We start from the raw sequence: 14,252 nt of genomic DNA, 5'->3' as shown, positions 1-14,252 counted from the left end.
CTATTGCCACTTGGTATCGATAGGTCACCGCACAGATTCAACTATTTCCTAGCCGCTACTTTTAACACTTTTCAACACTACACCAGGGTTTTTGTTTCTGTGTGTCATTGTAAATTTTTGTGTAAATACACGAAAACTATAGACGAATACATTGTTTGCAAGCACAACGCAGGCAACATGAGCGACGTGCAGACTCTGATGGATATGGGTTTTCCCCGGGAGCGCGTGTAAGTGTGCGGGACTTCCCCGTTTTTTTTACTCCTTTTCCGGCAAGTTGCGAAAATTTACTTTGATGGGTTCTCTTCCCTACATTTTCCGCAGAGAATACGCTCTGCAGGTCACCAGCAACAAGGGAGTGGAACCGGCCATGGAATGGTTGCTGGCCCACGGCGACGAGGAGATACCACGTCAAAATACAGGCGACTCTAAGGGTTCGGGTACCGGGGTGGTTCCCCCAACTTCTAACGACGACGCGGCGGCCTCAGCAGCTCCCAGCAGTAGTGGCGGTGCCGAAGCCGCTTCCAGTTCCCTGGTAGCCAAATCCCTGAAGTGCGACGATTGCGGCAAGGTGCTTAAGGATCACACAGAAGTGGAGTATCATGCCGCCAAGACCGGCCACAGCAACTTCTCCGAGTCCACGGAGGAGAAAAAGGCCCTCACCGAGGAGGAGAAGAAGGCCCAGCTCGCTCTCATCGAAGAAAAGCTCAAGCAAAAGCGCATCGAACGCGAGGAGCGCGAGAAATTGGATGCTCTGGAACGGGAGAAGAATCGCATCAAGTCCGGCAAGGATATGACAGAGGCCAAGCGCCGCATGGAGGAGCTGGAAATGAAAAAAATCGTGGAGCAGCGCAAGCGTGAGAAGGACGAGGAGAAGGCGGCTCGCGACCGGGTGAGGGCTCAAATCGAAGCAGATAAGGCGGCACGCAAGGCCAGGTGAGGCTCAATCTTCAGTTTCATTGAGAAAATCCATAACATTTCGCGTTCCGCTACCCACAGAGAACAAAAGGAAGCGGGCATTTCTGAGCCAGCACCCTCGGTTAGCTCCACCACGGCCAGTTCGCCGGCTCCGGCTGTGACATCTCCGCAGCGCGTTTACACGGAAACCCGTATTCAGGTGCGTTTGCAGGATGGCTCCACGCTCCAGGAGACCTTCAATATCAAGGAACAGCTATCGGCCGTGCGTGTGTTCATCCAGGTCAAGACCGGCATTGAAACACCATTCTCTCTGATGACCACCTTTCCGCGCCAACTGTTTGCCGAGGAGGACTATGAGAAGCCGCTGGAGGTGCTCGGCTTGGTCCCATCCGCTGTCATTACCATGACCAAGACGGCTGCATAGGACGTTGGGAATACCAGGGAATCTCCCTACTTCTATCTTTACGACTAATCGGAACTAGAAACTAAAACAACTAAAAAACGTGGCGCGATATTCCCCAAAAAACATTAAATGTACGGTTTTTTATATGTATTAAACAGGAAAAAAAAAGAAAACATTAATGCTTTGGCAAAAATTCAGGGACTTTCCAGTGGAAAAGCAGCTTTCTTCCCAAATTTTATAATTTTGAATGAGTAATTAATTTAATTCTTAACACTAATACACTGCTTAGGTCAGTTACATGAACGGCTCCACATAGTTCTTGATCTTCTTGACACTACGCTCCGCTGGTCGGATATTTAAATGCTGACCAAAGATGGTGAACTCCATGTTGCCCACCGTCAAGCCAAAAACGCACTCACTCTTGGGTATGGTTCGCAGCCGGTGATCCTTACCCAGGAGCTTCAACACATTCTTGGTGTCCATCACACAGATACCGGACAGATTCTCCAGGGTGCTGCACTTGGACTGCGTGACTCTCAACTTGGCGCCGTGCAAATCCAACTTTACCAACTGCTTGCTGAACTCATCGTAGCGGGGATCATGGACTTGGGGCACCTCGCCGCCCTCCCGCAACGCCAGGTGCTCGCGGACGTAACCCTTCCACAGATTATGCAGCGGCAGGGCTTCCTCGTACTTCATCTGCTTGGTGGGCAGTGTATTCAATCCGAGCTTCGCGTACTCCTTCCTGGTCAACGTTGTCGATTTGTGGGCACGCCGCTTGCGGGAATGCTGCTTCTTGATCTTACTGCCCTCCAGCATGGTTATGTGGTCCTCATTGATGGCCACATTTCGACGGTGGTGCGGAATAACCAAGTCAGTGATGAATTCCTTCAAATTGCTAGTCGCGTGGTCCATTTGCAAAAACATGAAAAAACAAAAACAAAATCAAAACAAACCTGCAGTGGGACCATATTGTTTCCGATTTTTTACGTCGATTGGTCGATGATTCGATGTTTTTATCGATGTTCGTGTAACGTGTAAAATGGTTATCTAGATTTGTACGATGTAAAATGTTAAACAACAGCTGGATTAACCCAACAAAAAAATAGCTAAAATAAGGGAAGTACCATAGAAAAAAAAGTTAAGAAAAATGCTGACTTTTATAAAGCAATATGTTGTATGATTTTCATTAATAAACACTCCGTTCAATACTTTACATAAAATATATAATGTACAAAAATTAAGAATTATAGTATACTTATTATATAGTCAATTTTATCGGCATCATCAGTTGGATAAAAATTCTGTTGTTTAATTGTAGATAGGCAGCTGGGTGATGGAACGAAGTTAAAACAGCACTTATTGTGTCTGAGCTTCAGCCCAGAACTTTATTGTATCATCGACATTTTCCAACTCTACCAGGGTTCTGGCGCTGTACAGACGTTCAATTGAAATTTGCTTAAATTTGCTCAAAAAGCCAGAATTCCCGCTGTCCGCTATTTTATATATTTTTCCAGCAATCCCACTTCAAAAACATAAAAATCTGACGGGAAAAAAGCGGAAATGAAACCACTGCACCCGATAGCACCAAAGAGTGTTCTGTTAATTTACATCCACCAGACAGCCAAAAAGAGAGGATTCTGTTAATGGGCAGGTCTGTTAATAAGAATACTGCATGTATCTGTAAACGTGTAAAGTGTTATGTAGAAGTGTAACATGTTAAACAACAGCTCTGAAGTTCAGAGCGACAAGAAACAAAATATTATTAAATACCACATATTGATATTTTGATACATTTTCACCAATCCGAAAACGACCGACACCTGACAGCACCCAAGAAACCAGAGAGCGGTTAGTTACCAATTTTATTTTTTACATGAGCATTCGACCCCAAAAGTGAAAATTCGACCCCATGTTATATTGACACGTAAGATGTCGAATGTTAATCCGGAATTCAGAGTGACCAAGAAATAAATACCGAAAAACGCAACTCTTGGGCAAAAAAAATCCCACAAAATTCCAAAAACAAAGTTTCACTCAACTAAGGCGGTCGTGCCGCGGACGGAAAAATAAAAGAAATCGAAAAAGACGCCGCGTGTGATTGAAAATTTAAGAAGTTAAATGCAGAGGCTTTGTGCACGCCCATCAGCCACGCCCCGCGGCCGTGTGACAACTATGATAATGCAATAAAGCCAGAAACGTGACCCAGGCAATTGTTTGTTTGTCTGCTGCATCTTGTTCGTGTGTTTCGTGTATCGGTTTGAGTGTGTGTGTGTGTGAGCAGCCGCCGCGGTCGTAGTAGTAGTAACAGCCGCAACAACAAACAACAACAATGTCGTCTCGCGTTTTTTACAATAATAATTAAGAAAAATTACAAAATTCATTTCGAGTGCTTTTTACCGTGTTATCTCTCTCGCTCTCTCTCCCTCACACACACGCACCAAGTTCCCCTCCCGCACGTTCCCGGCGCGTTGCTTCGTCCGTCTCGCTCCCACAAATGCGGAAGAGTCGGAAATAGTAAAATTAACAAAAAAGAAAAACTGCTGCCGGGCCACCGTCGCTGCTCAAATAATTTGTGCATTTTTTAAGGTAAATCAAAGGTGGAAACGCCAGTTTAATTGCCCCAGGAAAATCTAGGAAAGCGAAGCCCTGGGAATTATTATTTATCCCCGGGCAAAAATTTCTTTTGTCCCGTTTTTTCTCTTTTATTGCATTCCGTTTGAGTTGAGTTTGAGTTTACCGTTGTTGTTGTCTTCTGAGAGAGTTTGGCGGCAGAGGTTTTTGGCTCTTCTCAGCATTGTGTTTGGTTTGCCTCGCAACATGCTTTCCTTAAATTTGTGTAAAATCCGTGTGTGTGGTTTTTCATTTAACGAGGCTTGTCGCACTTGGCTCAAATGGCGCTTTTGAGCGGCTTTTTGCAGCCACGCGCAGGCAGCGCAGCTGAAAAATCTCACTCAGATTCGGGAATCGCCAGAATCTCACTCACATGCGCGCACACACTTACAGCACACTCTTACGGTTGTAATCGCGACAGCCCAGCTAACGGCACTTTTCACATCCTCCTCTCTCTCGGGCTCTCTCTCTTTATCCCGCTCTCCTGTTTTTCAATTTGTGTTTTTTTTTTCGTGTTGTTCTTGTGCAGCTTCATTTGCCACCAAAAATTTGGAAAGCAAACAAAAGTAATTGCAATTAAAGTACAGTGAACAAACGCAACGGGATATTTCCGGCTTCGAAAAACTAGAGCTCAAAATGATAGGCATGAAACAAAATTAAATGTAATTAATTTTCGGTTTGTTCTAGTTGAAAAATCAACCGATTTATGGTTTTAAAGTTTCATGAAACGTTGGAACTATGAAATTAAAGTTATCATAAAGGTTACTTATATTCAAAAACTAAAATTTTAATGTAATGAAACCAACTTAGAAGCACATTTAAAAGTCATTAGATTTTTGGTAGTTTTATTGAATTTGCATTTGGCTTTATTAAAATGTTTCTGCTTAAAAATATTTTAATACAATTTTTACATGTCTTAAATATTGTAATAAAATGTGTTTTTTTCTATAAACATTAAAGAATAATTTTAATACAAAAATAGAGATATCAAGAAAGTGGAAGTCTGGAAATTGAAGTTGAATTATAGGATAAAATCGAAAATTGAACATAACTAATCTTAACATATTCGCTTTTTTTAATCAATATTTATCTATATTTTTATATGAAAATATTTTCGACAAACCAAAGTTCAAAGTTCTCATAACTAAGCTTAAAAAGCATTAATTTTAATGCGGGAAGCGGCCCTATGTTAGTTTTTATAAGGTTAAAAAATTTGCATACTCATTTACAATTTAAAAATATGTGAAATTGTTGAAAATGTTTAAGATGTAACCCTTTTTAAATATTAAACAAAAAAATTTGTAATTCAATGTTCAATGTTCCTCATTTATAATTAATATTATCAACTTAATCTGAAAGAATTCAAATAAAGAATAAGTAAAAGTCAAACCATTAAGATTATAATTGATTTCTTTTATTTATTTCTTTCCCAAACTTTCAAAGAATTTGCCACTTTAACTAATCATTTGTAAACAAATCCTAACAAATAGTGTTTATTTATCTCTCCTTATTTGCAGTTCTCCAAAATGTCTTCAAATCTCATTTAAATAAGTTAAAAGTGTCCAATAAGGGACGTAAACGTTAACAACACGACAAAGAATCGGAAAAGTATAGAATAGATTAGAATAGAAGCCAACCAAAACAGCAACAAATGGCCAACAATTGAATGGCGGCCATCAGTAGCCCCCAGCGGCATCCATTGAGCAATCAACACCATTTCTCCCACATCAAGCCAAGCACCAACACCAACACCACCAACACCAACACCACCATCGTCGCCACCGCCCCAGTCACCACCAGTTCTGGAAGCAACAGAACCAGAACCAGAAGCAGAACCACATTCACGTCCACAGTCGAAACCACCACCATCCCGGCGGAACTGAGCTCCATCGGAACACGAGACAGTCAAAACAACAGGAACATCGATAGCAACGACCAGAAGCGGGTGCAGCTGCTCAAATTATTTGGAAAGCTTGCCGCGTAGTCCATCAATGAGCGTTTCGATGTCACTGGTACAGGGTGGTGCTGCCGGTGGTGCGCCACAGGGCGCCAGCGCAATCTTGGCCGCAGCGGCTCCCTATTATCAACCTCCAGCGGTTCCTCAGGATGTTCAACCGGATCGTCCCATCGGCTATGGAGCATTCGGCGTTGTCTGGTAAGTCAAGAGATCATATTATCCTTTCTTTATGCTGATTATAAGCAGGATATTCCTTTTCGTGGGTGTTTAGGGAAAGTTATATTTAAAAATAAGTCTAGTCTGGATATAAAACATATATTTCAGTTGTTAAAATGATAAAATAATCTATCCATAAGCATTTCTGTAGAACTTATGCAAAAGTAAATGGAGTCATATTAAAAAGGTCTTATTGAGAAAGGTTCTTTACAACTTTTTGCAATTGTTTATTGATAAAAGAAGGCATTATCAAATGGCTAGATCAACCACTAATTTCCAGGCACTTTTGTAGAAATAAAACTAGTATTTAGAATCACTAGCAAGTCATGAAATATTGTATAAAATTCTTTTAAAATATACAAAACAGTTTGGGAGTTCCCCAAGTAAAGGCATTCTATGCCTTATAACTATGTATACATTTAGCTCAAATAGCTAGTTATGTTTACATCATATACCATACTGGCTTTTATATACACAAACATTGTAAACAAATAACTGCAAGGGTATTTGCAACTTCGGTCCACTTTTGAGGCACACCCCATTGCCTTGCTATATGTTCATTTTTGTCATGGTCTCGCCGTGGGTTCAGCAACCTTCTGTTTAGGCCTTTGATTCTGTAACCCTTTCTGGTTCTGTGTGTTGTGTGTTGCTCTTGTTGTTGTTGTGTGTTGTGCAGCAGGCAACGTCAACATCCTCATGCCTCGTACTCATTTCAATTCTGAGCCCAGTCCCAGTCCCAGTCCAGAGCCCCGAGCTGTCCTTCATGATTTTGCGCCTTTGTGCAGTTTCCAACGTTTTGGCCTGGGCCCCCCCGAGGGTGGATTTTTCCTATAATATATATATTTCTTACCCTAAGCGCGGACATCTCTCTCCCCTCGTTTTTGCCTCGTTTACTTTCATCTCCCTCGTTTTTTTGTGCGTTTGTGTTGCCTTTCCTCTTGACTCTCCTTTGATTTGCATTTGCATTTTTGTGCGAAAATTTTTAACATTAATTGTTGCTTAAACGGGTTTAACTTTATATCTAACTGCTACATCTGTTTAGTTTTGTAACTCACTGAAAGAAGTGAAAGGGGAAAAACTGCTGGAAAACTTACTCGAATTAGATGAGAAATTCTTTGACACAATAGATATTTTAATATAATATCTTATAGGTGCATAAATTAGATATCACTCTTAGTTATATATCACCCGATATTCATAACCCATATCTACTTAATAAAATGTGTTAAAAGAGGTTCTAAAAAGGCCTTTGTGTGGAGTCAAAGATTTGTGCTAAAAATGTGAGTCTACCTTTTAGTTAATAAACAAAATAGTAAACAAAAACAAGGTGCAAATTGATCTCTAAAAAGTAGCTTCTCCACAGCACAATTTCACATACGTTTTGACTAGAGAATTTCCATTTAATTTTCTCGTTTCCATTAAATATCTAATCTTGGCTACCCATCAATTTATTTTTAGTGTAGACTCTGAAGTTCGGCAACGCTGCTTTTTACAAATTTCATTCACGTGTAAAACGGCATTTCCGGCTATAATCAAAACGCAAAGTGAGGCCAGTTTATCGGTTGGTTGGGGGGGGCCTCTTTGGTCCGCGGAGTTGGTGGAGGAGGCGGCATTGGGTCCGCCGGGAAGCCAGTGAAAAACTGGCACACAACGGACGGGGATGGAGAAGGGGGTTGTGGTGGGCCTTAGCCTGGGTCTGGGTTCTCTCTCTCTGGGCACAAGGAAGTCTGAAGACGAGCCACAAGTGGAGGAGCTGAGCTAAAAGAAAACACAAAGCGTGGAAAGGCAAACTATGATGAGGAGAGGTGCAAGAAGCAGCTCGAGTACGAGTATATCCCCTTAAAAAACCCCCATCCCCCATTCCCCTGGAAGAAAAGGCCGAGTTAAGCCCCCCCCCCTGAATCCCTTTTGGCCAAGTTAAAGTGGAACCCGCAGAAAGAAGTCGTTGACGTTTGAATTGGCTTTACAAAGCAATCATCTTAACCGTGTGGGTCTGACAGTCTCTTAAGCAATATATTAATAATGCAGTCATAGTTTTTCACTACTTATAATCTTTATCTCATAATTTTTATTTAAAAATTACTTGGAAAACTCTGTGCAGAACTACGACTTGGACTGCATCTTGTTTTGGATAACCATTCATAAACAAGATTTAAGTGTGAGTACTTTACAGTTGAAATTCAGCTAAAAGTTTCTTAGTTGCCGGCTTTTGCTACTCAATTTTCTTTTAATAACACAAAGTTGAACTTGTGCAAGTTATGGCAGCTGTGCTGCACCTTATATATATAGCTTGTATAAATACACTATGTATATATAAAGATCCTGTCCGACTTTCTGAGGGGGGAGAGACAGAAACTTAGGCTTGGAATGCAATCAAGCGTTAAATTCAAGTGCCAAATGTCGAACTTGTTAGATGCAGCCGGCCCGCTTCGGTACAGCCTAGGCTAGGCCATGTCTTTTTTATAGTTATTTATTTATTTTTGTTTACGGTTTCTTAGTTAAAAGTGGTGCTATTCCAAGGGGGTAGAGAAATTGTGCCTGTGGAAAGAGCAGGTGAGCAGGTGAAGCGTGGTTTGCGGAAGGAAGTACTGGACGTTAAGTAGTTCTTGTTTCTAAACTGAAGTTGGCCGAGTACAAAATATACAACTTTACCAGAATCCGCTTATAAAAGTTGGCTACATTATGTTCCTTAGGTAAAAGTTAAATTGTCTAAAAATTGATAAATTCCTTTAATTACTTCTCCCACAACCTTAAAACACTTGAAATGATTCTAATAAAAGAACCGAAATCGATTCTTACTGCTAGATTACTCAATTTATAATTTGTTTCCCAGAAATGGCACTCTGGAAACAAAACATACACAAAAAAAGAAGAAAAACGAAACAAGAACAACAAACATTCAACCAATTAATCCTAGGCAAAGTTCTACGAATTTTTCCCAATGCAAGCGACTCGAAAGAGTCAAGAAAGCGACAGAGAATTATATATATAAGATATATATATATATTGTATCCGAACCGTAGGTATATTTGGTATGTATGTGCGGGTCGGACTCGGTCCGTCTGCGCAGCAGTCGCATAAGAAATATGCTATAAGGTATCCCAAAAGACGAGCGAATGAGCAAAGATCTTTGGGCTTTACTTTAAACTACCTGCAACTGGTTTTGGGAGGTGCGCAGGCAGACGATGGACCAAAAGACAGACCGATGGACAAGTGGACGGTTTTTGGCTGGAATAAATAAAAAAAAAACAAGACAGTGTAAACCTTTTGCCTGCATCGGAGAGAGAGACGAAACCCGCTTCCTGCACGAATTGTGAATCTCTCTGGACCTGGACCTCAACCTGGCATCCAGAGTCTTGGCCTGGTCAGCAAGGCAAGGTGTCTCTGGTCTAGGCTCACTCACCGACTGACTTGGCTTAGCCCGTTCCTGTTATTTTTAGGCTCTTGGCTTTGTTTTGGCCCATTCCAGTTCCCTGGCAACAGGCTGACTTGGGTTGAACTGCAATTTAGAACCTTTTAATGGTCTTTATTGTTTATAGTCATGAATTTTATGGTTTATTTTGGAGCATAAAAACTAATCAAAAAGTATCAAAACTTTAGGGTTTTTGAATACCTTTTGATTAAAGATATTAAAGTAGTAAACAGACAATGGTATATGATACATTGTAAGCTAGTCTTCATAGTTTAAGTTGTGGTTTCTAATAGCTTAACTAAGTTACTACGTTTTTTTGAGGGTATTCCCATTTTCGAATTTCTGTTAGACTTATTTTTTGTCAATCTACAATTCCCATCTGATTTTGATCAGGTCACAAATCCTGTGCTAATCTCAGCCGGAAAGTTCAGTTCCCGCATGGCACACACACTCGTGCTTGTACTTTTGATTTTGGGCCGCTTCCAACCACCAAAAAAGATGTGTGTTGGGTGTGTTGTGTGTGTGCGAGAGGCCAAAATCGAAAGCAATGCACATGCATAGTTTTATTTACGATTCTCCTCAATCCCAGTCACAATAATGCCATCGTCGCAGCGATAGCGATCCCATTCCAAGCCCATCCAATGTTTGGAACAGCTGCTGCAGAGGCTGTGCCTGTGACGTTCCCCCTTCTGAATCCCGTCCTGTTTTTGGTCTTTTCCTGCGGTGGTTGGTTGGTTGAACAACCTTCGCCTGCTTTTCAGTTATATTTCGTCTGGCAAACATACATATATATATACACATGTGTGTATTTGTATGTTGCACACACAGACCGCTTACAGGATATGGTTTGGTCGTGAGGTCCCGCATATGTTTTTTTTGTTTTTCAGTCTCGTCTCGATTCGTTTCGTTTCGTTTCCCTGGGAGTGCATCATCCTGAAGAGTACCAAGGAATAGCCTGAAAATACAAACCCAAAACCCAGAAACCAAACCCAAACCATCCCCTTTTCTAGTTTTGTCTCGGTCTCCTTGCAACGACAAAGTTTTTCCAAAAAACCATTTTCAATTCAGCGTTTTCCCCGTCTGTATCTGTTTCTGACTTTGAAAGTGTTTGAATAATTATCCTGTTTTTCGTAGCTCTCCCTGCAATTTCTTTTGCATTTATCCCCGACTGGGTTGCCTTTGCAGTTTTGCTCAAAAAGGGCGCTCTATTGGTTTATGAGTTTTTCATCAAGTTTTCCCTCTTTCCCAAATACACACGTAAATTGTGAGAGTTAGGTTATTGATTTTATTCTAAGGGAAACTATTGTCTTTGGTTGATTAAATGTTGTGAAAAGGGTTTAAGCAAGGGAATGGGTGTTATTATAATTTATTCTGTAATTTGTCAACAGTCTTGGGGTTAGGGAAAATTTATTGATAAATGTCAGATAGATAATATTACTTTATTTCCTTAGAGATAAATCATTTGGCTTTGTAAAAGTTGGTGTGGTTGTTCTTGGACTTGGGCGATAGGTTTTTAAATCAATTCCTTAAACAACAGGATTTTAAATAACTTTCATTATCTTGTAACCCTTCAATCTTGACGAATATAGTTCTCCCTTTGTGTAGTTTCTTGTTTACTAACTAAACCATATTTTAAATATATTTATATTGCTTTAATTACAACAATGAGACTTTATGTAAGTCGTACGTAATCGTTTAACTTCCTTATGGCAACTTTAATATGTAGTAATTAATACATTACCTGTGTTTACCCGATAAACTTCCATTTCATAAATTGAAACGATTGAAAAGTATCACAGAAACTATATATTTCCATCTCTCTTGGAAATATTTCCTTTTCAAACGATTAATTGATTTTCTTATTGAAATCCCATACCGTGTGCGCATTATCTTTCCATCAGAGGTTGAAAAGTAGTTAAGTGAAGTCCGGCAACATGGCCTTATGACACGCACAGGACCTGCAATTCAGGTAGAGCCCCGGGGAAAATCCTTTACGCCTGCTTGTTCCTCCTCCACTTATATCTTTTTCTCTCTTTTATTTTTCGGGTGAAACATTTGGTCCTTATCCCTATATTCGTAGGAGTAGGAGTAGGAGACAAAAGGGAATTACGCACGCAATTTTGTACACAGCTTCATTCTGGCCAAAGAGAGATACTCGGATACTAGGATACTAGGATACTACAGATACGCCAAACAACACATGTGTGTATGTGCAGCTTAGTTCACTCCGGCTGGGGCTCTATGCTCTACGGTTCAAGTGAAGCGCAAATGTATCTTTGAAGTTTATTTTGTACTAGACCCGGCCACTTCTCCTCCGTCCCTCATCTTCTCCCATTGAGCCTCGGTTTTAGGTATCGTGTAACAAAGTGTGGCTGAAGGGAGCGCAAGAAATAATGTTGCAGCTCTTTTCCACACATGTGTGTGTTTCTGTATCTGTATCTGCGGCTCCGCCTGTATCTGTATCTGTATCCGCAAATGTATCTGTATCTGTATCCGCAAATGTATCTGTATCTGTATCGGTGCGTGTGCCTGAGCCGGTGCCAGTGCGTTTGCCAAGCAGTATCTTGAAATAATTTTCACTTGGACCGCCTGTGAGCTGAGCGCCCCAAATGAAAAATAATAGTCAACCCAAGTGCCACCAAAACGTAAAAAGCTTCCATGGGTTCTAAGTTGGGATTGGTGCACTGAAAGAAAGAGGGGATACCAATCTAGATTCAATACCTTAATAGATATGGTAATATTTGTAATTTTAAATTACCTCTTTCGTTTTCCTTTTAAATAATAACAAAGTACTTTGTATCACAATATTTATTAATTTTAGTATGGCATTTTTTGTATAAGTTTGTGCGAGCAATACGGTCACATTATGTTATAATTATGGCCTATTATAGCAACTTTTAGAGTGAAATTAGAACAGTTTTGTTTCATATTTCTTGCAATTACGTTTAGATTTGACCCTGCTTTTCTCCCAGTGTAGACTCCACCTCAAGCAGGTAGCTCCTCGCCAACGTTTCCCCCCCTCTTTTTGCTGCGTGTATGCCAAATAAATCATCGTGTGTTGGACAACAGAACGAACGTTGAACGCTCCCCGTTTTCCCCCCATTTTCCACCAGGCTCCCGTGCCCATTGAGTGGAGTTCAACTGTTCTGGGGCTCCTACCTTGGAGCTGCTCGTAAAGTGCATTGGAAAACTGAAATAGACAAGTCGAGACAGTTGGACACAGCGAACCAAACCGAACCGAACCGGGGTGGGGTTCCGAAGGGGCCTTCAGCCTGGGGCGGTCAACTCAACTTGAACCCGAACCTAATGAAGCCACTACGGGTGAATAGTTGTTGGAAAAGGGAAATAAATGGAGAGGGAGAGGGGAGGAGGAGCAGGAGCAGGAGCAGGAGAGAGAGCTGTCCAGGTGGGGGGCAGTAAATAAAACAGAACCCATCCAGGTGGGAAGCGGGGGAGCGAGCAGGGAAACTAATTAAGTTTTGCGTCAAACTATTTGCCTCGAGGGGCCAAAATGGAAGAAGAAAAAAAACTATACCGAGAAGTGTTGGAAAATTTATGCATTCAAGTGATTTAGGTTTTTGGGGAATAATAAGCCGAAGGAAAATTAAATGCAAAAGAAAGTTGGAAAAGTATTGTTTTATAAGTTGGAGAATCAATAGGAATAAGCCAGAAAAGAAACTTCCATCAGGAAGGTCTTCTTTGCAATTGAATTAAAGAGTCTAATCGAAAATCGATTGTAACTAGGGTTAAAATATTCAATATCAATATTTATTTATAATTTTATATGACAATATTTTCGGCAAAGCAAAGTTTAACAAAGTGAGAACTAATTTCATTTTGGAAAACTGTTTTGTCTTAGTTTTTATAAGGTTAAAAAGTCTCTATATCCAATTAAACATTTTACATTTTTTTTTTTAATTTTTATCAAGTTTTAACGATGTAACCCCTTGTAAAATGTTCAATTTTCTAAAAAATTGCTAGATCGACTCGCCTGTTGATTTTGATTAAGAATATATATGATTTATAGGGTCGAAAATAACTACTCCACATCATTCTAAGCTTCTGACAAAAATTAAAATACCCTGAAAGCGTATAAGTTTAATTCACAAACAAATTAAATAACACAGATCCCTCGGATTCGTGCTAATTAGCCGCGATCTGGCACCGAATTGGCAATCGCTCCGACAGGATCTCGCCTTTGGTTTCCACTTGCCCAGCCTCCTTGCGCCTTCCCCATTATCCAGCCATTTCCCACCTTGGTCCATTGTGACTGCTGGCTGTTTTGGAAAAATCTCGCATATTTAGCACAATGGAAAAACTTTTTTTTTTTCGCTGGTGGCACGACGGCACAAGTCACTCAGCCGCAACGAGAAAATCGTGCGAGCGTTTAATGTGGCTGGCAAGCTTGCTCGCAGCTGCAACTGCAACTGCAACAACAGAAATTGCAACTGCAACTGCAGCAGCAACTTCTGCAACTGCAACTCAAGCAACAGCCGTAAACTAACTGCTATTGTGTGTGGATATCCCAGTGTGCTTCATCAGCCTCTTCGGTTTTAGCCGCTGTTTATGCTAAATGAGGGTTAACACAAAACAAAAAGAGCAGACAGAGGCTTAAAAAAGTATATACAAAACGAGAGATATTCCACAGTGCACAGAAAATAAGTATTACAAGTCGGTATATGGAATATATTTTATTTAAAAACGGAAGTTTATTTAAAGAAATCATATAAAGTTTA

At 40.6% G+C, this 14,252-nt stretch overlaps 3 protein-coding genes across 3 annotated transcripts in view; 2 read left to right on the top strand and 1 right to left on the bottom strand.

Annotated features, from left to right (window-relative positions):
* The first annotated feature begins 6 nt into the window (after nt 1-6).
* On the top strand, nt 7-1,491 carry LOC110189068 (UBX domain-containing protein 1). The gene is made up of 3 exons (XM_020959038.2): nt 7-227; nt 322-933; nt 997-1,491. The coding sequence occupies exons 1-3, from the start codon at nt 178-180 to the stop codon at nt 1,337-1,339; spliced, it is 1,005 nt and encodes a 334-aa protein (XP_020814697.2). The 5' UTR covers nt 7-177; the 3' UTR covers nt 1,340-1,491.
* On the bottom strand, nt 1,451-2,341 carry Pop4 (ribonuclease P/MRP subunit POP4). Its single transcript, XM_086833997.1, has 2 exons — nt 2,275-2,341; nt 1,451-2,216 (listed from the first exon to the last, which is right to left on the bottom strand). Exon 2 carries the CDS (start codon nt 2,135-2,137, stop codon nt 1,613-1,615), a length of 525 nt encoding a protein of 174 aa, XP_086690123.1. The 5' UTR covers nt 2,138-2,216; nt 2,275-2,341; the 3' UTR covers nt 1,451-1,612.
* An 840-nt stretch (nt 2,342-3,181) lies between these two features.
* The window catches only part of nmo (serine/threonine-protein kinase nemo), an 89,409-nt gene continuing 78,338 nt past the window's right edge, over nt 3,182-14,252 (top strand). Inside the window, 2 exon segments of the mRNA XM_086833994.1 lie at nt 3,182-3,907; nt 5,449-6,086. Of these exon segments, the coding sequence (XP_086690120.1) occupies nt 5,923-6,086 (164 nt within the window). The 5' untranslated portion in view covers nt 3,182-3,907; nt 5,449-5,922.

This window comes from Drosophila serrata, unplaced genomic scaffold (genome assembly GCF_035046125.1).
Source record: "Drosophila serrata isolate PLE 108 unplaced genomic scaffold, ASM3504612v1 contig_272, whole genome shotgun sequence".
Lineage (NCBI taxonomy): Eukaryota > Metazoa > Arthropoda > Insecta > Diptera > Drosophilidae > Drosophila > Drosophila serrata.
The sequence above is the reverse complement of the archived record's forward strand: the minus strand, read 5'-3'. Positions and strand labels throughout refer to the sequence as shown.

Bases quoted from the DNA above. Each gene is read 5' to 3' on its own strand.
- Pop4 (XM_086833997.1), bottom strand. From the start codon at position 2,137: ATGCTGGAGGGCAGTAAGATCAAGAAGCAGCATTCCCGCAAGCGGCGT.
- LOC110189068 (XM_020959038.2), top strand. From the start codon at position 178: ATGAGCGACGTGCAGACTCTGATGGATATGGGTTTTCCCCGGGAGCGC. The intron at 228-321 runs GTAAGTGTGCGG...CATTTTCCGCAG, and splicing joins GGTTTTCCCCGGGAGCGCGT to AGAATACGCTCTGCAGGTCA. The intron at 934-996 runs GTGAGGCTCAAT...CGCTACCCACAG, and splicing joins AAGGCGGCACGCAAGGCCAG to AGAACAAAAGGAAGCGGGCA.